Genomic DNA, 27,864 nt, shown 5'->3' on the forward strand with positions numbered 1-27,864 from the left:
TAGAGAAATCAGACCAAGTACAAGAGTCAGAACAGAGGAGCAGGAAATAAAGCAGTGGACTGTGTGCCTGAAAAGAGGAGACAGAGCCTGCAGCCTGTGAAAGGATTAGCAGAATAAAAGGAGTTTCAGTTTAGAACAACAACAAAATCCTATCATACAGGCTTTAACTTCTTCTTTGAAATAAACACACTGTAACAGTGTTTCTCAAATAAAACTGAATAAAACCATGCACTAGCAGACATCTGTCATCTTTATTATTTCACATGCTCCAACAGGCCTGATCTGCAGCACCTCCTGACCATTTATCTGCCTTAGTGCAGATCTGGGCTCTGCACACATCACTGAATGTTTGGTCTCCAGCGGGTCAGGACTGGCACTGACAGATAGGGACAACCCGGGTTCATTCTCAGTTGTAGGCCCTGCAATTTTGGACCAAAGGACAAAAGGATTTGTAAATTCTTCTATCATACCCAATGTATGCTCACTATGCTCACATTCATTCTCAGGAGAGCATGATGCTTGCAAGCCAGAGAACTGGATCAGAGCTTCCAATGCTGGTTTTGGTTTTTGGAACACCTGCATTTGACTTAAGTACTATAATGAGAATATCCCCACATTGTATCTCCTTTAGTGAGGTCTTTATGGTACAGATGTGCCCTTCCTACAAGTAGTCAACATGTGCCAAAGGAACCTCCTTTGAATGCTGTTGTATTTTGTGAATACCACGTTACCAAAACAGAGGCTGAAAAGTTTTCTTGATGAAGTTTGTCTTGGTTAACCTGCTCCTGTTGAAGAAAAGTAATTGACAAATTATCACTAATTTTACAAAAAGGTAGAACTTTTAAACCACCATGTTTTTGTGGGTTTAAAGTGTTGGGTACTTTGGCAGAGGTTGGATTACTAATGGCCTGAGCATGGTCAGTCTCCTGTGACAAGCAGAAGGTTTCAGGTGAATAGCAGAGCACTGCAGTGCCATAAATGCATCTTGCAGGATTAGAGTACTGCATTCCTTTAAGGCTGCCTTCCACTACCAGTGGAAAGGAAATCTAAACAAACCATCATAATTAAGCAGTTTATATACCTTAAGCCAGAGCCAAATGTGTGGCTTATACTTTTAAAGAACTATTCAAATGGCTCCAGATATATTAAAGGTCCTGTGAAGACTGAGGTTAGCACAAATTTACCTTGATTGCTGTTGTCTAGATTGTGATTTTTTCATCTAATTTCATCTAATTTTGTTAGCAACACAGCTGCCTAACACACTCCCAAAATCACAGCAGTGCAGATGGCATGCACAAGTTGTATCCAGTTGCTAGTTCTGTTTATTAGTGGTCTTTGCAATTTAACAAGTCTTATATTTTCTTAAAATTACAGTTGAGAAGGCAGAGGTTGTTCTCTCTCTGGGGAAGGATGCATGCCATCATCCTGCAGACTGGTTGATTATTAGGGAGAACAGCAAAAATTTGGCACCCACTGTAACCTTTGCTAAAATTCAGGATAAGAATGATATTCCATCCTTGCCACAGCTCTTCAGGTTCTCCAGATAAGATATTTCCAGCCCATTTCCCACTAGGTGGGCAAGTCTGCTTTTTCCCTGTCCTTCATGCAGCTGGACAGGGCACAGCTGTGCCTTGCTGGGCAGATATTCATTTTAATATATAGAAATTTAAATTATTTACACATCTCCACAGTACTTCATGCAACAGCAAAATCTAACCCTAATCACTGGAACAGACTGTTGCACACCTTGTAAGGCTGCATCAGGTATCATTAGTCAAGTTATACCTGAAATATTTACTCTGTTTAACTCAGTTTTCTGTTCTGTCCACACTGTCATTGTTAGAAAATTTTGGTTCTTCAGGCCCTCATGGACTACACATGCATATTAGTGCTCAGAAGGTAAATTATGTTCTTTATACATCTATCAGAAGTTAAGGAACACTCTTCTGTCAGTATCTAAAGCAGCCTGATTTTTAAAATCTTTAAAGTTGTGTGTAGTATAATCAGATTATAAATTCTTAACACAGTAAAATCCAGTTGGAATGTTAGAACAGCAGTTTATAGTGGCTGGTCATGTTCTTGCTTGCTAGGAATTTTAACATAAATATTTGAAGTCAGGTTTTAAGTTTGTTTAATTTTGTTAAATACTAATCCCTTTAGACATTAAATTATCACTGTTATTTTTACAACCATTTTTGAGGGGTTTTTTTTGCAAGCATTAGCAGAGCAGCCATAATTCATTTTCCACTAATACAGAAATTCCATTTTTTTACTTGCATATGATGTTAAATGGCTATTATTTTAATGCCAGGCTTTATAGATCCTTTTATTCTTTATTTGTTTTTCATTAAGAGTTTTCTTAATGCTATTTAAAAGCAAAAAACTCCAGGAAATTGCATCAAATACCTTAACTGCCACATAGCCTAAATTCACGTTTGACTAGAGGTCAAGAAAACACACTTGATGTGTTTGGTAGTTTTAATTCCATTGAGTCCCTACAGCCTAGCAATTTTTTATTGTCTTGATTCAGGATTTTATTTAGTCTTTGTAGTTCAGCAGGGGAGGAGGGGACACGTGCAGTCCTTGCATTGGATGCTGCACTGGTGTGGTGCAGGCAGCTCCTCTCCTGCGTGTGGCTGAGCCAGAGCTGCAGCTCAGCCAGGGCAGGGAGCAGCAGGTGGATTTACTGTGAACAAACAGAGTCACTGGGACTCTGTGCTGCCACAACATTTCCACTTTGCACCAAAATTAGGAGCTGTAAGTTTTTGCCTGGCTTTGGAGCTGTGTCGTGCCCCCAGTTCACAAACCAGAACCGGTCACTGACATCCTCAGCTGGGAGTGTTTAACTCCTGGCAGCCAATTAATGGCAATTAGCAGCACCAGACGCTGCTTCATTTAGCAGATTTCTGCTACATACATACATAAATACCCATGATGGGTTACATCGTCACCATTATTGACATAATCCACCTTATATTTAATTTGGATTTAAAGTTGGCGAAGCACAATTCCTTTTTATTAAATTTCTTTGTTGCTGTTGCCAAACAAGATTCTCAGTTCTTTACAATATTTTCTACTGAGAAAAGATATATTTATTTATAATTCCTAGGAAGGATGCAAAGCTTCAGCATTTGTTTATAAGAGAACTTTTTAAAGCAGTGACACAGACTGTCATCCTGTTGGCCTAGTCAGTGTCTACATAGATGTGGGAGTCCTGAGAGGATAGGAGAACTTTTTGATTATTATTCTATTCTCAGTGAAAACTGTCTGTATCTGCTGTTGAGGATACAATATACCAATATATCAAGAAAGAGCTGTACCCGAAATCAGGCTGGTGTCAAACATTACTTTAAGAGGAAAAGAAAAAATCCCATTTTCTACATCTTGCACACATTGACACCAAGTAAAGGGTGCCAGACTTGCCCTTCATAGTAAATATACCCAGACACATACTCAGCTCCTCTGTCACAACTGCAGCAATAAAACACCCACTCTGCAGTTGGGGATATCATCTTTGATGATGCTCACTACTGAGGCTGAGCTGTCTTACTGGTTCCTCTTGTGATTCAATAAGCATGGGATGCACCTCTATTGTAAATGCAGGTGAATCCAATAGGAAGAAATGATGATGTCTGACTCAATTCAGAAGGCTGAATGATTTCTTTATTATAACTATGCTAAAATACATTAATATACTATTTAAAAGGAGCATACTAAAACTACATACTACTTTCTCTGACTCTAACCCCAACACAACTCGTGACCCCCTCTGAGAGTCCAGCCCCAGGTGGGTTGGATTGGCCATCAGGCTCAAACAATCCTCACCAGAATCCAACCAAGCACTCACTCCAGGTAAACAATTCTCCAGACACATTCCACATAGGAAAAACAAGGAGCAGAAATAGAAATTGTTTTCTCTTTCATTTCTCTCTGTGCACCTCTGTGAAAAATCCTGAGAGGGAGAGAAATGTGCTTGCCACACACCTCCACAGCAGCACTGAGGGCAGCAGGACACCCAGCTAACACAGGCATTGCCCTGCCTGCCTTTGGGCATCACACCCCACCTCAGACGTGCCCTGGGTGTGGAGTGCCATCTCCTGAGGCCAGCCAGCAGCCCTGCATGAAAGCAGGAGGCTGGCAGGATGCACACTCACAGTTCTTTAGCCTGCTGTAATCCTTCACTGAACAACTAGTCACAAACTGATTTACCTGACTGTGGCCAGAAAGGAATAAAAAGGCACAGAATTTTTTTGTTGTTAATACTTCACTTTGTAAGGGAAAGAGCTGCTTAGACAAATTACTGATCCATTCAGAATTTCAGATGATCTTTAAAGAAACGTGCATGCAATAAAAGGGCGTGAGTGATATTTTTCTTTGCTAGCTATACAGGAAATTGCTTGGTTTTATCCAAGCAAGACCAAATATGGTCTCTACATATAATAAATCCATTCTTACAGAACTGATGGGTACTTTCAACAGGCTGCAAGATCCACTGTTTTTATAGTCTGTATTGTGTGCTGCAGATAAATAAAAGATGCCCTAAGGATTTTGCATACTAAGTGAATATGCTAAGTATTACCAAGCTCCTTTATTTTCTCACAAGCAAAGGGGTACTGTTTTCCTTCAAAGTGCAGTTCTTGAAGTGTTTTGGTGAGAATTCAGCTTTTGTTTAAGAAATGAGTTTTATATTAAAAGACATCAAAACCCCATACCCACATTCCCTCTCATACTTCAAAAGCCAAAGGCAAAATGAAAACACTGGATTTTTCAATAAGCCAAATGTCCTAATTTTCACATCATTACCACAGTTCCCAAATGGTTTAGCTCTGCATGAGCTGCTGACCTCAGAGCAAAACTACATGCTGCATGTGTGTGACTGGTCTGGGAAAGCCATTCCAGGGCCAGGTCACAAAAAATCCTAAACATAATTAGATAAACAACTGGAGATTTGAAAGGATGGGGGTTTGGCATTCTCTTCACAGAAAACCAGGTTTGGGACCCACTTCCACTGAGTCAGAGATGGAGTGTGGCTGACAGGAGAGGCTGGACCCACCTCACACCCACGTTCTAGCAGCTGCTTTGGGCTCACCTGACCCAGAGGTTTGGCCTCTTGGGCTGAGCATGCAGCTCACAGAGGACAGGCTGGGCTCCTCACTGCACCTCTGAGCTGGAAACAGCCACAACTTCCTCTGTTTGAGGAGAATACTTTCTGGCTGCAACTATCTGAAGGAGCAGGACAAGGACCACACAGCCTTCTGGATGGTTCTTCCATGCAAACATCCTGCTAATTTTACTACCAGCACTGCTGGATGTGTTACTTGACTTGAGAGATAAAAAGATACAGACATTTTTTCTTTTTTTTTTTTTTTCATTTCTTTTGTATTTCCCTCTCCTGTTTCCTATTTTTCTAGGATATGGAAACTGCTCTCAACATTGTCCCAAAAAAAAAAAAATAATGATGCTGGATAAGATTTCAGAAGTCATATATATATTTCAGGATATTTTGCTTGCCTTCAGATTTATAGGGGTTGGTAACATGATTTTTAAACAAAAGCTGAGGTTGTCATGGTATTTTTATACCAACGATTCCATATTATGTGAAAAGGAGGAAAAAAGGCAACAAACACCAAGAAACAAGAGATTACAAAATATCACGTTATGTATGGGAAAGAGTGCATATTGCATTTTCTCACACCTAAAGCTGCTCACCAAATTGCCTCCAGTTCCTGCTGACCGAGACATCCTTAAAACTGCTTCTCATCAGGCAGTTTCTGACATCTTAATTTCTGAAGCATTTCAGTATCTCCACCATACCTATTTTTAAACATGTCCTACACCAAGTGAAGTGAAGGTACTTTTTGGGCACATTTACCACATTCATGGCAGATTTTCATAAGAACATTTTGTTATCAGAAGGGGTGTAGCACTTCCACTCCTACTGATACAGCTTTTGCACATGTTGTGAGTGCAAAGTAATATGAAATACATCATGGCTTTGGAAGATAATTTTTAATTATTCTTTATTCATTCATTAATGATATGACATTTTTTAAAATATTATTCACTACTTAATTTACAAAAAAAAAAAAATAGTAGAATGTTTGTATGAAAGAACTATCCAGAAATCTGTCTGGTCTTTGTCCTGCTCCTTCAGATAGTTGCACCCAGAAAATGTTCTCCATAAACAAAAAAAATTCTGGCTGTTTCCAGCTCAGACAGGGTTGCAGATGAGGAGGACTGCTTTGGCAGACTTACCATAACAAGGCTCCATCATTCTAAGCCATGGACACCTGCTCCCTGAAGCCATTTGGATTTGAGAAAGAGCCCAGTGCCCCTCACTGCCCACCCCCCAGGCTGCCAGGGGCGAGCCATGCCCCTTCCTGGGGCAGAAACGTGGAACACAGGGAGCTCTGACAATGCCAAGTGCAAGCACTCAAAAACCACATCAGTGCCTGTTATTTTAGCCTGCACTGTGCCACATCACTGCCAGCACCCTCTCCCTGCAGTTCACCCCACCAGGACCCAGCTCTTCCCTGGGCTCATCACAGCATGGCCAGATCACACTGCTCCCCGTGCTGCTGCTGTTTGTCTCTCCATCCCCACCCTTCCCACCCTGCTGCAGGTCTGTCCATCCCCCAGGGCAGCTGCGTGGGTGCAGAAAGCCCAGCTCAGCCCCTGGCCAGCACAAAGGCTCAGGGAAGCACCTGCCAGCACCCCGAGCACAGCGCTGCAGAGATGCTGCAACGTTGGGTTTCTTGTCCACTACCAGTTTGAGGGATGCCAGGCTGTGTTTGGATTTCTTCATGTACAGACAACGTGGATAGGTGACCCAAGGGATAGGGGTGGAAACTGAGAGCCTGCTGAAGGGTGGGCATTTGCATCTGCTCTTTGCTGCCAAAAATAGCAGCAAACCTGAGCTAAAGTGAGCAAGGGTAGTGAGCAGGAGGAGATGGCATGGAAGGAGCCAGCAGACCCATTTAGGGGTTATTCTGTCTTTGGGCATTTGTTCAGTACTGGAGTGGCCAGAAAGGAATATGATTCCATCCCAAAGAGGCAATGGAAACCTACAGCTCTATCTTGGTAAAAAACAGTATGTCTGAACTTCAGCGTGCTCCCCAGAATACCACAGCTCCTCCCAGCAGTGCAGTGTTTCCAGGTACGTTGGTCTGTGAAAATGCAGGTACACAGGTAGGTAGGCTGGCAGGTAGCAGATCATTTTTCAGGGGCTTTTATCACTTAAGGTCTTTCTCCATATACACGAGTACAGCTGTTAAAACTGCAGCACACAGCAGTACCAAAGAGTCATAAGGCTTCCCCTGCAGACCCTTCCCCACCCTCAGGTCTCCTTGGGGCACTCCCCGGTGCCTTCCTGTCCTTCTTGTGCTGTGATGCCCCAAACTGCCCTGGCACTGAAGGTGAGGCCCCCGGCCCAGAGCAGGGCAGAGCAGTCCCCTCCTGGCCTGGCAGAGCCCCAGGACAGGGATGTCCCTCCTGGCTGCCAGGGCCCTGCTGGCTCAGCTGCAGCTGCCACGGAGCAGAGCCCCAGGTCCCTTCCTGCAGCTGCTCTCAGCCTCTCCCTGCCCAGAGCACCCCAGAGCCAGGGCTGCCCCGGCCCAGGGCAGAGCGCAGCCCTTGCCTGAGCTCAGCTTCCTTGGCTGGGGCTGCCCTTCTCTCCATGTGCCTGGGTCCCTCTGCAGGGCCCCTCTGCCCTCACAGGAGGCAACAGCTCCTCCTAATTCAGTGCCATCAGCAGCTCCTGGGGTTCCTTTGAGCCCTGGGTCCAGACCATGAATGAAGATGTTGAGCACAGGGCTGAGGATGGAGCCCTGCAGAACCCCAGTGGTGACGGGCCCCCATCTGATGTCACCCAGCCACTGTCACCCTTTGTGCCCAGCTGTGAGCCAGCTGCTCACACGTCCTGTAACACATGATGGCCCCAAAGAGCACCTGGTGGTTTCCAGCACTCCATTTCTATACCCAGCACTGCTTCAACTCACATTGTCTCAATTGTCTCATTCTGTCCAATATTTTAGCCATGCCACATTATAACTTTAAATTTTATGGCTGATTACTAAGCAGCACAGATAGTGCAAGTACAAAATGCTTATGGATTTTTAATATTTCAGACTTTGAGATTACTTTTTCAAGTACAATCTTAAATCCATCTTTGGTGGCAAGCACACCTTTTGGGCCCATCATTATAGACAATGCTACTTTTTTGTTTTTTGACCTCCCAAACTGGTTGAAAATTTGCCTTAACTTGTTGAAATTCCTCTTAGGAGTGGATGAAAAATCTTTGTTACAAAGTCACTTCTAACTCCTTTCAGGAATACGCTTGGGCATGGCAGGTGAGAGCAGGCACTTATGCAAGCTGAGGAAGTTCATGCCAGAAAACTCATGGAACCTCAGCTGAGACTTCAGCAGAGCTGAACACATATTTACCATCTTTGATTGCTGATAAATGGCAACACTTCTGCCAGGGCATAATCAGAAACAGTGCAGTCATGCAAAATGTGAAAGAGGGGCACAGGTGTGGCACTGCTGAGTTTTTTGTTTGAGTGGGGACTATGAGCTTATTTAGCTTGTTTTGAATAAATAAAAGCCAACGAGTTCCTTTCTTTTACCTGACTGCTAGCATGTTGTCCTTTCCAGGTAACATCATTGGCTCTGGGATCTTTATTTCCCCGAAAGGAGTTTTGGAGCATGCCGGCTCGGTGGGACTGGCTCTCATTATTTGGGTGCTTGGTGGCGGTGTGGCCGCCCTGGGCTCGCTGTGCTACGCTGAACTGGGAGTCACCATCCCCAAATCAGGAGGGGATTATTCCTATGTCACTGAGATTTTTGGTGGGTTAGCTGGGTAAGTACCCTATCTCTATAAACTCATTTGAAAACACATTTATGTTGTGTATTTGATGTGAGAAAGCCATCTGACTTGGAAGAGACAACACTTGTCAATAAAAATGCTTCAGCAAAATCAATCTTTCTGTTCTCTGTTAGAAATACCAAAATGTCCCTACACAGACCTCCCAGTGCTGTTTTCTAAGGGAGAGTGACAGATCCTTTCACTTCTCTCACTGCCTCAAAGTCCATGACAGAAAAGAGTGATGCCGTGTCCAAGTGATCTTCCTGTGTGCAAGTCATGAATGGTCAGTGCCTTGTGTTGAAGAGCTTTACCCATCAGGGAGGCCAGGCTGGAGCTGCTTACCAAAATAAAGCAAAGCTGCTTGACCTACTGCACAGAATCACCAAGTGCTGTAAACACAGAGAAAGGGGAATGCTAACTCAGGGAAGGATTTCTCTTTGAAAATAATACTAATGAATTGTGGCTAAGTGAGGAAGGGACAAGTGAGAGGAGGTTATGTTTTTTGTTTGAGTGTACACTTTTTCATGTATTCTATACAATAAATTAAGCTGCCAGCCTGTACTCATAGGCTACTAGAGAAGCACCAGAATGTTCTGACCAACTCTCTCATTGTGAGTAGAGAGGCCATACCACCATGCTGGTGGTTTAGTTAAGAAAAATAAGCACCAGTACAGAAAACTGGAGAAAGAGTAAGGAAAGAGCCCCCACCAAACCAGAGTATTCCTTCTCAGGTGAGATGGAAAACAAGCTTGTAAAAGCTGCGCTGGCTGCTGAGCAAGGCCAAATCAGAACAGGCACACCACAGGCAGTCTGTCCCCTGTCCGAAAGGCTGTCCTCTCATGTCTGTCTCAGCTCAGTGCCACACAGGCACTGGACACAGCCAGCACTCCAGGCATGCCTGCTCACAAAGTGCATTTCTGATGCTTGTCAAACTTCAGCCATTGCCCTGTGCTGGTTCATGAAGTCTGTGTTTCTTTAGTTGATGGAATCTCTCCTCTGATGCTGTCCTGCTTTGCACAAAAACTCACACTGACATCACAGAACAGATGGAGGCATTGGCTTGGCTAACCAAATCCCAGCTCCACTGAGGTTTGCTCTCTCATGGGGACCTCTGCCTCTCCAGGACACTGCAGCAGGCACTGCAGCTTCCCTACTGCCTCCTGACAGGAACAGTGCCGGAGCTCACCCTAGGTCACGGGTGGCTCCGTGTGGTGGAAAAATATCTCCTCCTCCAACCCGTGCTTTCAAAAAAGCTCAGAAGTCTTCTGTTTTTCAGTCTCAAGGCAGTTTATTGCAAGTTATCTAAAAGATTTTCTCCTTGGGCTGCTGTGGTTTGCTCAGAGCTCAGGCAGAGGCACACACACACCCTGACATCCTCTCTGACCCCGACTGCTTCTTCTCTCCCCACCCAGGGCTGCTGCTGTCTTTTATATGGTACATTACGTATTACATGGTTACAGTTTTTTCCCAATGCCTATTACCTATATTAAATGGTGCTTTTCTATCTTTTATATGGTACATTACGTGTTACATGTTTACAGTTTTTCCCCAATGCCCATTACCTATATTAAATGGTGCCTTTCTACTCTAAACCAATCTGTGAGTGCCAACATCACCAAGAACATGGAGGGAAGGAAGAAGAAAGAGGGAGGACAGGGCAGGCCCAAATCCCTCCAGCTTAAAATTTCTGACTCCCATGTACAAAACTAAACCCCCCTGTACAGGTGTTAAAACCCCCCTGGTACAGCACTCAAAAATTCTTCCCTTTCCTTTGTGACTACTTCTACTCTAATATCTAAACTTTTGTGACTCCTTGTTCTTCCTGCAAGGTTGGTAAATCATTCCATGGTTCAAACCCAAAATCACAGCTGTTTCCAGCTGCCTGCCAGGGTCTCAAATGCTTCTGACCTGGGCCCGGAACATCCAAAAATGTCTGAGGGACATTTTGAGTTCCGACAGAACAGTGTCTGCAAGCAGGCACAAGGAGCTGAGAGCGTAGAACCCCACAAACTGTCACAAGTCCCATCCCTGGGACATCACTGTGAAGGAGACCAGCAACATGACAGTTCCACAAAACCAAAGGAATTGTGCTTTCTAGGGGAGAAAATAAAACTACTTAAAATCAAGTACAACTAAAATTAAATTTAATTTAATTTAAATCAATTTAAATTGTTTCTCAGCTCCCTGTGCCACATTCAGAGAACTTGCCTGGTCTCTGCAAACACCAAGCTGTGCAGCTGCTGTAGCAAACCACACACCAGCTGATTGATCACTCCCCAGCATGGGGACAGTCTCACCTCCCAAGGCAGGAAATTCTGCTTGGGCAGCACTTACTTGGTGTCCAGGCTTATAATGCACAAGCAATATCAAAAAAGCACAACCTGTCACCTGAAGGGAAGTAGTGCTCCCATCCTTCCTGTATAGAGATGTTAGCTCTTCTCTCAAGAAAATAAATAGTCCCACTATTATGACAAAGGGTTGCATTAGGCAAAAGCCATCAGTAGGTTTTGGTGTAAAAAGGGGGACTTGGGTCTTATTTTCCAGTAAAACCAAGCTGGGATTGTGCCCTGCTGCACTTTGTTGAGGCATCACATAAAGGCTGCAGCCTTGGGAAGCTCTGACAAACATCTCCAGCTTCCCACCTGGGGAGCTTAAAGGGGCCTGCACTGTGCCTCCCTGAGATAAAAACCATTGCTGCTCTTTTGATTTAATCGTTCTGCAGCTGAGTACATCAAACTCAGCACACAAAGTTTTAATGCTCCTGCCTTTCCCATGCACCTGACTTTCCCAGTGACCAGTTGGATGTTTTGGTCTATTCATAAAAAGGTGTTTGTTGTAAGAGTACATGCTGTACCCACCCAGACCACAACAACTCCACTTCTGTCTCCCAAAATCCTCCCATTTATTATGTTTCCCTGCATGGAAAGGCACAAAGAAATACTATTTGGTTGTGACAGCCATGGGAGTGTTACATGCCCCAGCTTCTGTGTCTGGCAGTATTAACAGCTGGATGCATAACTTTTTATTTAAAAAGCCACATTGCTAGGTGTGATGTAAGGAGGTGAATGGGATGGCAGAGGCAGGGCCATCTCCTGAGCTGGCAGCAGCTGTGGCTGCAGAGCAGCAGCCCTGTCTCAGCATGAAACACTGCTGACATGGTGCTGATGGCAAACCTTGGCTGGAGACAAGCCTGAGCAGAGACACCCCCAGCTCCTCTGGCCAAGGGAGCAGGAAGAGGTGAGGAAGGGTTCCAGTATTACCAGGCTCTGGTCTGGTACCAGAGAAAGACTCCTGCTTTCCTCTCTATTTAAGAATCATTTTGGTTTTAAACAGCATTTGTGTGTGAGCAGACACAAACTCCAGGGAATGTGTCACAGCCTGTGCTGCAGCAGCCCTCTGAGCACAGCTCTCCTCACATGCCTGTGGGCCTGCGAGTCTGAGTCATAAAAACATTACCCCAAATGATAAATAAAGGCCTTAATAGGTATTCTTGCAGAAGACAGTGAATAAATTTACCTTCATGAAAAGCCCTCCAGTGAGTTTCTGATCAATACAAGTCCTCCTGAATGCTCAGCAGTGATGCTGCAGCTAGCACAGCTGCTTCACCAGCTGAGCCTGCTGACTGCACATATATACTTATCAAAATCAGTCAGTGCACAGTTTCCAGCCAAAGCTTTGAGAAGTGTCACTCTAAACTGCAAGTATAACATGCTTCAAATATACTTCTACAAATATGTTTCTTTTTCATTATCGTGAAGTTTTGAGTTTTCCAAAGGCAGCAAGTCTTTCAGCAATGTAGGATGGCATTAATAGTATTCAGACTGGCTCCAGCTTAAACCAGTTCAGTTTTTCCTGAACTGTACTAAGGTGAGTTGTAGCAGGGCTGTTTCAAACTGTTTTCTTTTGCCAATGGTGCACAAGTAGGGTACACTGGAATTTTATATTTTCACAGGCTGCTTTGAACCCATAATGCATCTAATTCAAGATCCTTGAGGAAGTACAGGCACATCTCAAATAGATACTTGAGAACCAATTTCACTAAGTCCACTAGACTATTTAGGACCCAGATGAAACCATGTTGTTTATTTCTTTCCACAGGTGAGGAAATTAGCATGCAAAGAAATTCCATTTTGGTGCAGGGATGACTGGCACTTCACATGAATGCCACACCTTCCCAGGAGTAGCAGATGGCACCACTAACCCCGGGCTGTTTCTAAGTAAAGGGGATGGGCTCTGAGTAGACATTATCTCGTTCATATACACACTGATGGGACTGTGTGCCATTAACTGCAGTGAGCTTTTGATCAGGTTCAACAACCAAACACAGCAGAGGCCATCCAGCCAGTAGCTAGAATACAGGCAGAGAGGCTATTTTACCAGCTCCTTCACCACCAGCACGTGCAGCAGCTCAGATTTCTCATGCAAACTGCAATGTTAAGGGAAAAAAAACCAAAACAACCAAAAACCAAAACTGACCAAATCCAACCAAAATCAAACAGTTACATCTTCCTTTTTATTTACATTAGCTGTCTCAAACCTGTTATAAAGATCTGATCACTTCTCAACCAGCAACAAGAGAAGATTTAACTTCTCTTATTTCTGTGAACACAGCTACTGAGTGACTGTGAAAGCCTGTAGGATGGAGCTCCATCTCCAGTGCTGTAGCTCAGCCCTTCAGGGCAATAATTCTGCCACTTTCCATCTGAAGAACAAAGTAATTCCTGGTGTGCCATGCTGTGTCATCTCTCCACAAGCCATTTTCCCCAGGAGCAGCCATTCCCAGCCAGCTGGGCCACCCTGCCCTGGCAGCTGCTGGCACTGGGAGGACATGGCATGTGCCAGCCCTGTCCTCTGGCCCTCACAGCTGGTTGTTCAGGGATGTAAATGTGATCTCAGTGACCAGCATGGAGATATTTTTCTCAGAAACAGGTTTTTATTAAAACTTACCTGGAGAAACACCATAAAAGTGGGCCTACACCTTAGACAAGTTTCCTTCTTGTTTTGCTGCCATCTCTCTTTTGAGCTTCACATTTGACAGTAAAACTTTGTCCTCCCCCACTAAAATTATGCATTTTCTTTAGCTTGTGTTACCAATCCTGCACTTCAGTTCCATGACTGTCATTAATCCATTCCCATTAAACCATGTTCTACCCAATACCAGCTACACCACACTCCATAATACAGCAGAGAAACAAGGGCAAATTTTGCCTGAAATCATCTTATCAGAGTCACTCTCCCCAGCAAGTTCTCCCCACAATTCTCAGCCTATGTAATTTGTATGGGTGAAGATAAACTTGACAGGGAAAATCTGCTGGTAGCTTCTGCAATGGCCCTGCCAGTCAACAGCCACACAAACCAGCCTGTCCTCAGGCAGCACCATCAGCATCCTAACCACATTCAGCAAATTGTTATTGTAGTCTTTAGGTTCTATTTTTTTCTTCAGTATGGACCAGCTGAGTTAACTCAGCAAGCAGGATCTGCAGAGCTGTCCCAAGCTGGGTCCATCATCAACAACACCAAATAGCACAAAGCAATCACTGGAGAAAACTGCTCTGAACCACAATGAAAAACATTAGAAACTGGTGGGGGAGGGAAAACCACCCCCAAAACGGAGTCACACAACAAAATAAAGAGAAATAAAAACCCTGCTGAGTTTATTGTAAAAAACTACAGTAGCAGTTGGGAAGGTATCCAGCTCTTACATTGGTCTGGTTTACCAAATTAACTGTGGCAGCTAATTAATTGCCCCATACTTCTCAGGAACAAGAAGGCAAAGTGAAGGATGTTACTGAGAAACATTTTCCACCTCAACTGAGGAGCAGCCAGCAAGCAGCACTCCCTCCAGGCACAAGAGAGAAGCTCCCTCAGCTGTGCCAGATTTACAGGGCTGGAAGCAGGGAGCACACTGGGTGGGTGCAGCCCCTTAAAGAGCAACCTATGTAATATAGAAATTATACTGTCTTATTTGGAAATACCATTTCAAATCCTCATTTGTGTCACACATCCCTGCAGACTGTATTTGTGCATGTATGTGAATGAATGACTGTGTGTGTCTGTGTGTGTATATAGATGGCAAGAAACTTTCACTATCTTCCAATGACTACTACAACGACTATATGGTTCTATACTTTCTCACTATAGAAATAATAATACTTCAAATATTTTTAAATACTAGATTGATCCACTGCTGCCTCTTTTTTTCATTTGCACAGAATGAAAAAATCAAAATATCTCACACTTTATATTTGCACAATACCTTGTTGGGTGCAATCACCTGAAGCCACATCTGGAGGCAGGCAGCCAGCCCAGCTGTGTGATCCATCACAAAACACTGCAGCACTAATCTGCCCTGGTCTGGGTCAGAGAGTCAACTCCAGCAGGGACAAGAAATCCCCCCAGTGACCAGCAGGGAGCTGGTAGCAGTCCCAAAAGTACAGCTGCTGCCTATGGCTGCAGCCAAAACCCTTTAGAGGTGCCTTCAGTGTAGGGACTGCTATCTGCTGTGGTGACATGTCAGTGCAGGGGCAACAGAGCTCCTTCATCTAGACACAGAGTTAAATCAAACCATGCCTGCTGGCCATAGTCCTCACTCTCCCACATATTCCTAAACCATGTTTCAAAGCCAGGCACCTCATAAAACAGGAAAGCTGGACAGGGCAGAACGCACATCCAGCCAATATGACTAATGCAACCTTCTCCCTTTATTCGTGAGAAGATGGCAGTTTATATACAATTCTACATAGTTTACAGTTTACAAAGGCACTCTGATTGGCAAGCTAACATTGTTTACCTTTGTCTTAAGGGGTCTAAACCTCGCACTATAAACCTATACTACTTCACACCCAGATAGCCCAGTGCTCCCCATCATACATTAATATAATTTCTAACTGCCCCACAAGCTCTTAATTTCCAACTGCGTCACAGGCTGGAAGGCCTCGCAAGGCCCAAATCTGAGGCCTAGACTGGAGCAGCTCAAATCTCATTCCAGACATAAATCATGCCCTCTGTCTCTCAGAAATGCTGCAAGAGTGTTTTGCTTTACCATGTTTCATTTAAAACAGAGCTTGTGCTGGGCAGTGGGGCAGGGCTGAGGAGCGTGCCGCTGGTGTGTGTGAGCAGCGTGAGGGTGCTCAGCCCTGACACGCTGTGCGCAGCTGAGCGTGCAACCTCCTCCAGCACAGCCCCAGCCCTGCTCTCTTCTGCTTTTCCTTGTCTTTCCAGGTTCCTGCTGCTCTGGAGCGCAGTGCTTATCATGTACCCAACTAGCCTGGCTGTCATTGCACTGACCTTCTCAAACTATGTCCTGCAGCCTGTCTTCCCTAACTGTATTCCCCCCTATAATGCCTCCAGGATCCTCTCCATGGTGTGTTTACGTAAGTATTGGCTTCTTGCACACACGCAGATCTTGCCCTGGTTTTCCAAGGGACCCCTTGAGGGGCTGCTCCAGGCAGGCTGGGGTCAGGCCCCAGCTCCACGGGCCGGTGGGGAGTGCCAGGAGCGGCACTGTGGCTGGTGTGGGATATTCCGTCCTTTCCACCAGCAACGCATGGCCTGCACGGAGGCACACGGGCACCCGAGTCCCTGTGGCTCACCAGGAAAAGGTGAGCCTGTGGCATGGGGCAGCTGCAGAACCGTGGGCACCCGGCACAGGTGACCACCACCCCCTGAACCCTTCCCCTTCCTCTTCTCTCACGTTCACAACCGGGAGCTGGCTTCTGCCAGCTCTGCATTAGCTACTTCTGGAGCTGGCAGAAGCAAACCTGAGCTGCAGAATGAACACTTTCACAGTTTCTGTGAGGAGGCACTGATCCTCGCACGCTGGGCACTGCCCAGGCACAGTTCAGAGCCCCAGCTGGCAGCACCCAGGGGGCTGGTGGCTGCCAGGGATGCCCCTGCAGCTGGAGTCTCCTTGGGAAAGGCAGTGCTCCTCCTCACCCTCATCACTGGCCACACTAGAGCTCCCTGCGGGAACATGAGTGTGCTTTTCTATGTTTTGACTGTATGTTCTTAAATAAACATAATTTCATTTCACTGAATTCAGTCTTTTGCTCTCCAGTCCTGCTGACGTGGGTGAACAGCTCCAGCGTGCGATGGGCAACGCGCATTCAGGACATATTTACAGCAGGAAAACTCTTAGCCCTGACCCTTATCATTATTGTGGGCTTCATACAGATCTTTAAAGGTACTCTGTGAGACACCTCTAACATTGGTATGGTACTGTTTTTAGACTTGATTTTTCCCACTTACTGCAATGTTTCCTCCTTACGAGCTGACCAGAAGGTGTGCTGGGTTTTGCCAAGCTGTGGGATTGCATTCTGACACAGCTGTGGAATTATGACACAAGGGAGAAATCAGCCATATCCCCTTAAAAAAAGTCTCTTTCCCGCCCACCTTGTACGATTTGATAGAATAAAGGAGAGTAGCTCACAATGTTTCGAATAGTTACTTAAAATTTTTAATCTGTTGTGCATTCCTGGAATTTGAAGTGCTCTGGATGTAAAATGAATAAATAATGCTTTGACTAGGGAAGGAAGATACATGCTTCATTTCAGGCACTAGTGCAGAAATTTCCTACAAAATTCCTACAAGTCTAATTTCCTACAAAAAGTCACCTATAAGATTAAACACAGGTGAAAAATGTCTCACTGGTTCACCAAGTTATTGAAAGGCTCTTAGCCCTTCAAATAACTTGGTGAACCAGTGAGACATTTTTCACCTATGTTTAAAAGACTTATAATATTTTTATCATGTATACGATGAGTCATATAAAGGAAGAAGAAATATGACATCTACAGAGAGCAGAAAACTGTTTTTCTCAGTGGTGCTAGTCCTACAGTCTTGACAAATCTTTCAGTCCCATAGACATTTTATTTTCACAGATATCTACTAAACAACACCAAACTCTTGTAGAAGAGAATGGCATTAAGAGCAGGTAGGAATTTGCAGTGCCAAGGATCCCCCTCAGCCGGTGCAGGTTGACACAGGGTCCCATGAGTTCTGGTGAAGGGTGCCAGGAGAGCAGGAGCCCTCACCAGGTCCTGCACAAAGCCCTGCAATTGCTGTGTCAGCCCATGGTGACATGAACAGCATGAAGTCTCAGTTCTAACAAAGAATAAAGAGCAAAAGCTCTTTATATAATAAAGAATAATAGAGAATAAAGAATATAAAGCAAAAGCTTACCTATTTTAAAGTGTGTGGAGGTAGGCATGGCCTAACATCTGGTTTGCACTCTCTATGCAGGAAACTACAAAGAGCTGACACCAAGCAATGCATTCAGATTTTGGATGACTCCATCCGTGGGGCATTTAGCATTAGCTTTCCTTCAAGGGTCCTTTGCATTCAGTGGCTGGAACTTCTTGAACTATGTAACAGAGGAGCTGGTGGATCCCCGCAGGCAAGTATCCACTTCCAGGATGCTCTCCTTGAAGTGCTGAGACACTGGAGCTGCGTGGTGGTATAACTCATTTCATAAGAGGTGCAATGGCATTCCGTGTCTGTGGGACTGCTCTTCCTAAAGGGGAGCTTGGTTTAGAACACATAGCAGGCAAGTTACAGAAACACTGAAATCAGGCATTAACTGAATCAAAGCAGCCTATAGACAAGGCAGGATCTTTATGTCACTATTCAATCATATTTAACCTTCCACAGCAGAATATTAACTGTGGATGAGATACCACACAAGTATCTACAGGAAGAATCCTCTTTGTCATAAAATAGTTGAATTATCTTGGAAGTTGCTTTGCTTTTTCACCCAAAGCTCCCCCACAGACACCTGAAAGGGATGATTAGTTGTGCAGTGGAAGTGGCACTCTCTGCCCCAGCAGAGCTGTGGGCACCAGCCTGCCAAGGCAACTTACCCTGGGTCACTGCTGATCCTGGCTATGGGAAGGGCTTGGAAAGGATTTATCACAAGCAGGCTGAGAGGGCTAGAGGGAAAGGGAATTTTAGTCCGGCAAAGCTCAAATGTTTCAACATTTCTGAGCTAATAAAGTGGAATGGCAAACGTCAAGAGCAGCTCTTGGAGCATTAGTTACTTCTGGGCATTCAGTGCACACTGCAATGAAAAAGGAAGAAATGTGAGTTATTAGAGCTTGGATGGGAATTAATTAAAGCTACTGTCTTATGAGCATCTCTGCACACCAGTGAGGGGCAAAGTGTGTGTCCAGAGATCTTGGCAGGAATGAAGAAAATGTGGTAATGTGCTTCCTTATTAAAAAAAATATCTTAATGGACCACCATGACTTCAAAGCTCAGTAATAAAAAAATTATTACTTAAATAAAGTAAATATCACCTTAGTTGAGAAATAAAGAGAGAATGGAGCAAATGGCCTTTCCCTTTTTTTTAATTATTGTAACAGCCTTAGTGGAGAAATTAAAGTATTTTAAAAGTTGGATAACCAAAACCACTTCCTACTTTTACTAAATCTATTCAAATTCACAAGGTTAAACATGCTTTCTAAAACCTTTTTTCCCCAAGTCTGACACACAGAGAAAAATGCATTATGTTAGATACAGAACAGTTCAGGTGTCCACCTCTAGGAAGGTCTCTGGGTTGGAGATCAAGTTCATCTCTACTACTGTAAACTGTATGACCAGACCAGGTCTGGGGTACACAACAGGCCAGGGCAGCAGGTGAACAACAGGATCCCCTTCCTTTTCAGAGCAGGTGAAGGTAAAGAAAAGCAAGACATTTTATTCCACCACCATTGCCTGTACCCAGGGCTTTTGGAAAATGGATGTTTCACTTTTCAGTAACAGTCTGTCCCAATCCCAATCAAGAGCCCAAGGGAGCTCATGGATTTTGTGTCCCCTGGAGTTCCCTGCAGACACAACATTCCATTTTAGCCTTCTCTAAGCTGCAGTGGGTCAGAGATCTGCTGGAAGCTCTGCTTCCCTCCAGAGAACAGCTGAGGAACCCACCCAGCTGAGTGCCCACCCCCGGGCCCTACACAGTTGTCGTGCTCTTGCTGTGCATGATTGTAATTTCTTATCTACCCTCCCAATTCTTTTATTAGGAACCTACCTCGTGCCATATTCATATCCATCCCATTGGTGACATTTGTGTATACGTTCACCAACATTGCATATTTCACTGCCATGTCTCCCCAAGAGCTCTTGTCCTCCAACGCTGTGGCTGTAGTAAGTAAAGCATTCCCTGCATGTACCAACACACTTTGATTTCAGTGCTGTGCTTTGCAGTGTATTTCAGTTTCTCTGCCTTCTGTTGCTTTAGACATTTGGTGAAAAGTTACTGGGCTATTTTTCCTGGGTTATGCCAGTCTCAGTGGCCCTATCTACATTTGGAGGAATAAATGGATACCTTTTTACCTCATCAAGGTTAGATGGAGTACAATTTTATGAACATTATCTAATTTGGGGAGGGGCTGTTTTAATTGCATTTGCTAGAGAAATGCTAGCTAGACATCTTGGATGTTGTAGAGCATGAGTTTTTTGTTGGGTGTGTTGGATACAATCAGTTATGAATTATTCTGTTTCAAATCAGCAAATGTAATATTGAATCATGAAATTTCTTGCAAATTAATCCTCATGAGTTATTGAAAGTGTTTGCAGATAGGGAATAATTCACAGTAAGAGCCAAACACAGTTTTAGCATGGAACCAAAATAATTTTATATCAATAAAGTTCAAGTAGCTTACAGCTAAACTGTGCTTTGCTCAAGGAGGAGCTTTAGGGCCTGGTGCTGTACTCAGTTACAGGCATTTTGATGCTGGAAAATCACCTTTCAAGCAAGATGCTTTGCATGCATACTGCTGATAGTTGGGCCAGAATCTGTAAAGTCTGTAAGGTTGTAATCAATAAAGTCTGTTTATAATAACTGATCTGTCTGAATTTAATTAAGAAATTATACAATTTTTGAGGAGACAGCTGAAGTACCTTGGGAAAAATTTATCTCAACCTTTTCATGGGTATGATGAAATGTAGCAAAACAGTGTGCATATGTAGCAGGCTATACACTTAAAAGTGAAAAGCTAAGGCATGTTAAACCTTATCCAAACCCCTTTTGCCGCTGTAAATACCCACAGAACCTTCAGAGTATTCATCCCTCACTGGCAAAGAGACAATGCTGGCCAGCAGATAGCCCTTGGAGGTATTTTGGCATCTCAGAGCAGGTGTGCTCCCAGGTGACATTAGCTGTTAAAGGCCTTGTACACTGCAGGGTTTAGTTTTAATGCCCTCCCCCAGGGGACACAGCCACCAGCTGTCTCTGCAGCTGCAGCCACAGCTCCTTCCCATGAGAAGACCAGAGCAGGTTCTTGAGATAAGAGGTGTTACATGACTAGGGACTGGAGGCTGTTGCACACCCAGTGGATTCATCATTACCCTTCTTATTTCCAGGTTGTGTTTCTCTGGTGCTCGGGAAGGTCACTTGCCAAGTTTGCTGGCCATGATCCATGTCAAGAACTGCACACCCATCCCTGCCCTTCTCATCTGTGTAAGTTACTATCCCTGCTCTGTCACCACATAACCTGCTTTTAGAAACACTAAACCACAGAGAGCTGAGCTGGAAAAGCCCTTGAGAGGTGGTTTTACCCCAGAAGAGGAGCAGGGATGGCAGCTGGTAGGTGCCAGCTGAGCAGCTCTATCTGCCCCAGAGAGAAGCAGCCTTCAGCCTCAGAAATTATTCCTCCTCCTCTCAGTCCCCTCAGCTTCTGAAGGGCTTCCTTCATAACCCAAATTGCAGTGTAAGTCCTGCAGCAAGAGACAGGGACTGGCTTTTGAAACAGAGATACTTCATTTAAGAAAAGACAAGTTCCTTAGACCTGCTTCCCACGAGCATTTGGAAACCTCCATGGAAACCTCACTAATCCCACTCCAGCAAGGCTGCTTTAGGTCCTGCCACCAAGGCCAGAGATATGGTGGGTCCCAGGGAAAGGACAAAGTGATCCTAAAATTACTTTCAACAACCAAGACAGCTTGTGAGGAGCACACAGGCAGTTCTCTGAGGCCCACAGGTATTTCTTTCCACAGGCCAAAAAATTAAGTAGGGACAATGATTACACAGTGAAGCACATTAGGCAGGTCACCTGCAGAGCCCAGCCAGAATGGGCCAGCTGTTGGGAGTGCTGGGGATCCAGTTCCTGCTGTGCTCCCACGGGAAAAAGATTCCCCTCACTTTTTAGACAATTCTAGTATCAATTTCCACACCACTAATGACTTAGGGAAGTTATTATTTGAAACAAAGAGCTTTGTATGCTTTTATTGATACTGCAGCTGGAATGTGTGAAGGGTTTTACAGCGGCATAGAGGATGACAAGGAGGAAAATGATTCCTGCTGCTGCTGTCCATGGCCACAGGGCCCAAGGAAAGGAATTCCCCAAAGGGCATTTGCTTGAGATCTTGGCTGCATCAATGGCTGCCAACTGCAGATTTGCCACTGATATCAAAACTCGAGGGTTTGACCCCAGATGCACTAGAAAGATGCATGTTCACATGTCTCCTGGCTCTAACAGTATTTCTGGCACAATCCACCCATACAAAATTTCACCAAATAAGTTTTTTTTCACCATAAAAGCTCATTTCGCTTTTATGACAAAATATGCATTTTGTTGAGGTTTTATGGCATTCCTGGGGCTTAGTGCCCCATCACAAACATCTTGTGTATTGCCCATTGAAGGTTTGGGGTAAACTGCCCTGAGCAGCCACCATGGCATGGGATCCTGCATTCTACAGGGGCAGAGCTCCTTTGTCCTTAACCATCCATCAGCTGAAAGAGCAGCTGAGTGTCAGAGGCTCTGTGGGACAGCCCCAGCAAGAGCAGCCTGCCTGTCCAGCTGGCTGATCCATGCCATGCCATCCCCCTTGAATCAGTGTGCAAATCACAGAACCAGCATGGCACATTGAATCATCATTTGGAGACGTTTTAATGCAGCTCAGTGCATATCAAATGCTGCTAGGAAATAGTTGTTTCTTAACAAATAGAAAGACACTAATAGTAAAGTGCAGGCAGCTACAACAGCAAACAGGGCCACACTTTAGGCAAATCTAATACATCAGGTTCCTTGTCTCTTCCATTGAATCACACCTCGCTCTCTGCAAGGAGAGAAGTTTGTACATCAAGAATGGCTGTTGCAACATTACCATTTATTTTTACTGATTTTTACTCCCAAAAACCAAGGGGCCAAGCTAAATGTAAAATTGGGACTGCAGGTTTTTTGCAGGATGGTGGGGAGTGGGTGGCCCCCCTGCCAGCCATGGGGCTGTGGCCAGGCCATCTGGAGGGCAGCACCCCCTCTTCAGCCCCCAGCCCCTGGGGGTGGCACCTGCCCTGTGAGTGGACATGGATATGTTATATGGCAGCAACACGAGATGCTCCCCAACTTTAAATCCATTTTGTAGTGAGACAGTTCAAAGTGTTGAAATCCCCCTGCCAAGCCTGCAAGGCTTTGAGTAAAGGAACAGAGGGACCAGCGGGGTGTTTGGCTGTGGTGGTGCTTAACTCCTGGTGCTGGAGGTGCAGACACCTTCCCTCCTGGGAGGAATTTACTATCAAAACAGCTAATTAAGGAAAAAGGGACAGAAGCACAAAGGGAGCCTGGATCAACACAACCCAAAATCCTGAGCAATCTCTGGAGGGATTTGGATATTTAATTTGCCTCAGGCTCTGGGCTCCAGCAGACTGGACTGGTATTTGTGCAGATGAGTGCTCAGTCCCTGTGGTACCAAAGAGTGGGAGAGGGGCTTGAGGAGCAGTGCCCTGGCCCCAGGTCAGTTCTCCTGGGTCCACAGTATTGATGTCTTTATGCTGGTCCTAAAATCACAAGCTAGCCACAGGTGCTAAGAAGGAGTGACCTTTATAAGGGTCCTTAGGTGCACAACTCGCTTGGTGGAGAGCAACAAAGATGCACACGTAACATAAAGTGCAAGCAATTTCTGTGTGTTCAGCAAATCAGCATAACTGACAAAAATCCCCAATTAGAGGCATAAATGATGAGGTAATTCCCCCTCAGTTCAATCCTTTCTGAATTCCTCCCCCACCCCACCCTCCAGTTAGATAGGACTTAAACTTTATTAATAAAATTGTGCCTCAGAGAGGTAGTTTCAACCTTGGCTTCCCAGATAATCTAAACAGGGACCCCCCAGCTTGGAGCCATGGGGGAAATTTATTTTGTCTATCTACTAGCATAAGTAAAAAGCTATCTATGAATACTATAATAGGCCACAGCACTACAAATGTATGTACACAGAATACAGAGAGAATATAAAAGCAAAAAAGGTGAAAATCAATTCCCTATCAGTATTAGGCAGACACAGAGTTCCAAAAAGCAAACAAAAACATGGAAATGTCCACCATCCATCTGCCAGTTTCCAAACATTAGTAATGCTCATAAAATTCATGATGCTGATCAGCTATGACATGAGGCAGCAGGAGGAAGGGCAAACCTCTAATTCTTTATAAAATACAGAGCACCTGCAACAGCACAGTGCCTGAAATACATGTTAAGTCTAAGAAACTCTTTCACCTGGAGTCCTCACCACAAGGTTCAATAGCTTTTTAAATTTTTATTTTATTTTTTTAATTTTTAAATTTTTTTTTATTTCACAGAGAAAGGTGGAGTGGGAGCTTTGCCAGCCTTCCCAGCCCTGCCTCCTTAGTCATGGGCACCAGAGACACCTTTTCCAGCATCCCAGGGTATTTTTAAACAGACCCTGTAGTCTCTGGCTTCAGCATGCCCCAAGTCACCCTAAATACCCATTTAGCTCTGGGATAAGGAACAGAGCCACAGGAAGCAGCACACACCCAGCAGGTGCCATAAACAAGGGGATTTTTAATACTTTAATGGGATTTGTGCTTGGCTTTGTTGGTTTGAAGCTACCTTTCCTAGTAATGGCTGAAGAAGGCTGTGCTCCTCTCTTTGCAGTGTTTGGCCACCCTTATCATCATGCTTGTTGGAGACACGTACACGCTGATCAACTACGTGTCCTTCATTAACTACCTCTGCTACGGAGTGACAATTATAGGCCTGATTGTTTTACGCTGGAAGAAACCCAAAATCTTCAGACCTATCAAGGTGACACTGCTAAAGCTAAATTTCTGGCAATAGGGTGGGGTGGGAATACCTCCCAGAGCATGTCCCAAAGTGCCATTAGTGCAAAAGAAGGACACACAGGCAGATGTCCTGTTGGGATGGGCAGAGAGGAGAGTGGTGGAGGGAAGGGGGACACTGGGGGACACCTGCAGTGCCTGCAGCCCACCACAGCCACTCACCACTGCTGCTGCTCTGCTTTGCTCTCTCCTGCTAGGTGAACCTCCTCATCCCCATCACTTACCTGGCATTTTGGGCATTTCTGCTGGTCTTCAGCTTGTACTCAGAGCCGATCGTCTGTGGGGTTGGACTAATTATCATTTTAACCGGAGTGCCAGTGTTTTTCCTTGGAGTCTACTGGAGAAATAAACCAAAGTGTGTAAATAGGCTAATAGGTAAGCCAGCACCGTGTGCCTGCCTGCCCTCCCTGCTTAAACTCTGACACACTGGCACCAAAACAGCCAGGAATGTGCTGTAGGAGGCTGGCCACCACTCAGCCAGGGCAGCCCCTGGGCACAGAGTGGCCAGGCACTGCTTTGCTTTGGGCAGATATTTTGCACACTCCTGGGTACATTTACCTCCTCTCACACCTCTGTGCCCATCCACTTGGCTTGCTGACAGCAGTCTGCCCCAGCAAATACACAGGGGCGACACTTTACACACACTGAGACTAAATGAGCAATCACAAAGACACTGAGGAGTTTTTGTGACCTTTGCCCTGCCTCCTTCCACTGTGCACCAAGCCCTGTGTGACATGATGAACTATCTCATACTCAAATGTTTAGTATAAAGACTTACACTACCCCTCATATAAAATTAAACAGCAAATAGTCTTCTATGATTTGGTTGTGCTTGATTTTTAATCACTTTGCTCCAAGGTGAGGACTTTCAAACAAGCACACTGCAGCCTTCTGCTCTCACTGGAGGGTTTCTGTCAGCTGCACTTGGCTCCGTGGCAGCAGCTCCCCAGGGCCAGTGGTCACTGCAGCTGGGCTGACACAGGGCCAGGAGGGCTGGCAGCCATCCCATCCCATCCCATCCCATCCCATCCCATCCCATCCCATCCCATCCCATCCCATCCCATCCCATCAGCCTGCTATGGGCAGCACTAGCAGCTCTGAAGGGCTGGGGAAAGGTGTCCCTAAAGCTGTCCCATCTTCAGGTGTCCCTAAAGCTGTCCCATCTCCATTTGCCCCTGCTCAGGAGCACTCTGGGGCCGGGCTGGAGGCAGAGGGTTGGAGGGGGCAGTCAGAGGGGCAGCAGGGCTGTGCAGCCTCCTGCCCACCTGGCATGGCTCCAGCACCACACATCTGCTAGAAGAGCTCAGCCCCCCCAGGAATCAGCCACTAACCCTGGTGATTTGCTCCTTGCAGAGTCCCTGACGTGCTGGGGGCAGAAGCTGTGTTTTGTGGTGTACCCTCAGTGTGGAAGTGCTGAGGAGGAGGCCCCCCCAGCCCACTCCTGGAGGCTGGTGAGCGAGACAGCACTGAGGAAATAACAACAGCGTGGCCTTTGAGGCTGAAGTGGCTTCTTGTTTACATGCTGATTTTTGAAAAAAGTTTTTCTGGAAAAAAAAAAAAATTGGTTTAGAGCACCAATAGTGAAGCTCATAAAATGAGCTACAACCTTTATGGTCTCTGTAGCTTTTAGTTATTCCCTAAGGAAAAAAAAAAAAAAAAAAAGGAAAAAAAAAAGAAAATAAATACATTGTAAAATAAGGAGCTGGCTGGGTTGTTTTTGTTTTTTTTTTTTCTGGCAGTGTCCTTGCTCAGCAGGGGAAAGCAGCACAGACACAGCTCTGGAATACTGATTTTAGTCACCATGAGGGTCCACCAGAGACACACAAATTTAGGCATTTCAAAACTAGGGCAGTTCTCAACACAAAATCAAAGTACTAAAATCAAGAGAAAGCAAGGAGACCTCTTGCTGTCCCTGGGTGGGGTGAATGCCCACGAAGGCACACCCCAAAGGATCACCCCTCCACATACCTGCAGGAGCACAGCATCCCCAGCCCAGCTCTGCACTGAGCACAGGCCACAGAGTAAAAGCCACAGCACCAGCAACCACCTGAACCACTCCAGCACCATTCTGTGACAGACAAAAGGATACAGAAGTAGTGATCTAAATCTCTAGTGTCTCAGCTTTGCAATGATCTAAATCTCAAGTCTCTCAGTTTTGTAGAGATCTAAATCTCAAGTGTCTCAGTTTTGATGTGATCTAAATCTCAAGTCTCTCAGTTTTGTAGAGATCTAAATCTCATTTCTAGTGATCTAAAGCTCAAGTGTCTCAGTTTTGATGTGATCTAAATCTCAAGTCTCTCAGTTCTGCTGTGATCTAAATCTCAAGTGTCTCAGTTTTGCAATGATCTAAATCTCAAGTGTCTCAGTTTTGATGTGATCTAAATCTCAAGTCTCTCAGTTCTGCTGTGATCTAAATCTCAGGTGTCTCAGCTTTGTAGAGATCTAAGTCTCATTTCCAGCGATGTGACTCTCAGGTGGCTCAGCTCTGAAGCAGTGCTGTAGGGGTGCAGGGCTCCCTGCAGCAGCCAGGAGCTCCTGCCTGAGGCTCAGCTGGTGCAGGTGCCAGCTGGGAGGATGCAGACACGGGAGGTTTGCAGCAGGCTCAGCGTGCAGCTCAGGAAACAGGAAAGGACCTGATGCTCCTCCTGTCTCAGGTGCTGTCACTTTGCTCCAGTTCCCCTTTTCGGCTGTGCTCAACCAAGTAACCAGCCTAAACCACTCACACTTCAGATGCTCCTTAGAAAGTGTTCTGCATATTTTATTTGTGCATACAGTAGGGAAAAAAAAAAATCTCATCCATGCACTTAATTAATATATAGAGATTTGCTGCTGTAGCAATATGGCCACTTTCACACTAGGGAATCTTCTGAAAATGCAAAATGTGAGAACAGCTCTGAGCTACTATTCTTTCAGAGTATTTGAAAACAAAACCTAT

The 27,864-nt window shown here is 45.0% G+C and overlaps 1 protein-coding gene across 2 annotated transcripts in view; it reads left to right on the forward strand.

Annotated features, from left to right (window-relative positions):
- The window catches only part of SLC7A10 (solute carrier family 7 member 10), a 40,540-nt gene extending 14,031 nt beyond the window's left edge, over positions 1 to 26,509 (forward strand). The window contains exons 2-11 of one of the 2 annotated variants that reach the window (XM_021550386.2): positions 8,653 to 8,857; positions 16,085 to 16,236; positions 16,920 to 17,045; positions 18,104 to 18,257; positions 19,879 to 20,002; positions 20,097 to 20,200; positions 21,221 to 21,317; positions 24,745 to 24,894; positions 25,127 to 25,304; positions 26,283 to 26,509. In XM_021550386.2, the coding sequence (XP_021406061.1) occupies positions 8,653 to 8,857; positions 16,085 to 16,236; positions 16,920 to 17,045; positions 18,104 to 18,257; positions 19,879 to 20,002; positions 20,097 to 20,200; positions 21,221 to 21,317; positions 24,745 to 24,894; positions 25,127 to 25,304; positions 26,283 to 26,407 (1,415 nt within the window). In that variant the 3' untranslated portion in view covers positions 26,408 to 26,509. The remainder of the gene's footprint in view (positions 1 to 8,652; positions 8,858 to 16,084; positions 16,237 to 16,919; positions 17,046 to 18,103; positions 18,258 to 19,878; positions 20,003 to 20,096; positions 20,201 to 21,220; positions 21,318 to 24,744; positions 24,895 to 25,126; positions 25,305 to 26,282) is intronic. The other variant, XM_021550387.2, reaches the window with a different exon arrangement.
- Positions 26,510 to 27,864: the final 1,355 nt, after the last annotated feature.

This window comes from Lonchura striata, chromosome 13 (genome assembly GCF_046129695.1).
Source record: "Lonchura striata isolate bLonStr1 chromosome 13, bLonStr1.mat, whole genome shotgun sequence".
Classification (NCBI taxonomy): Eukaryota; Metazoa; Chordata; class Aves; order Passeriformes; family Estrildidae; genus Lonchura; species Lonchura striata.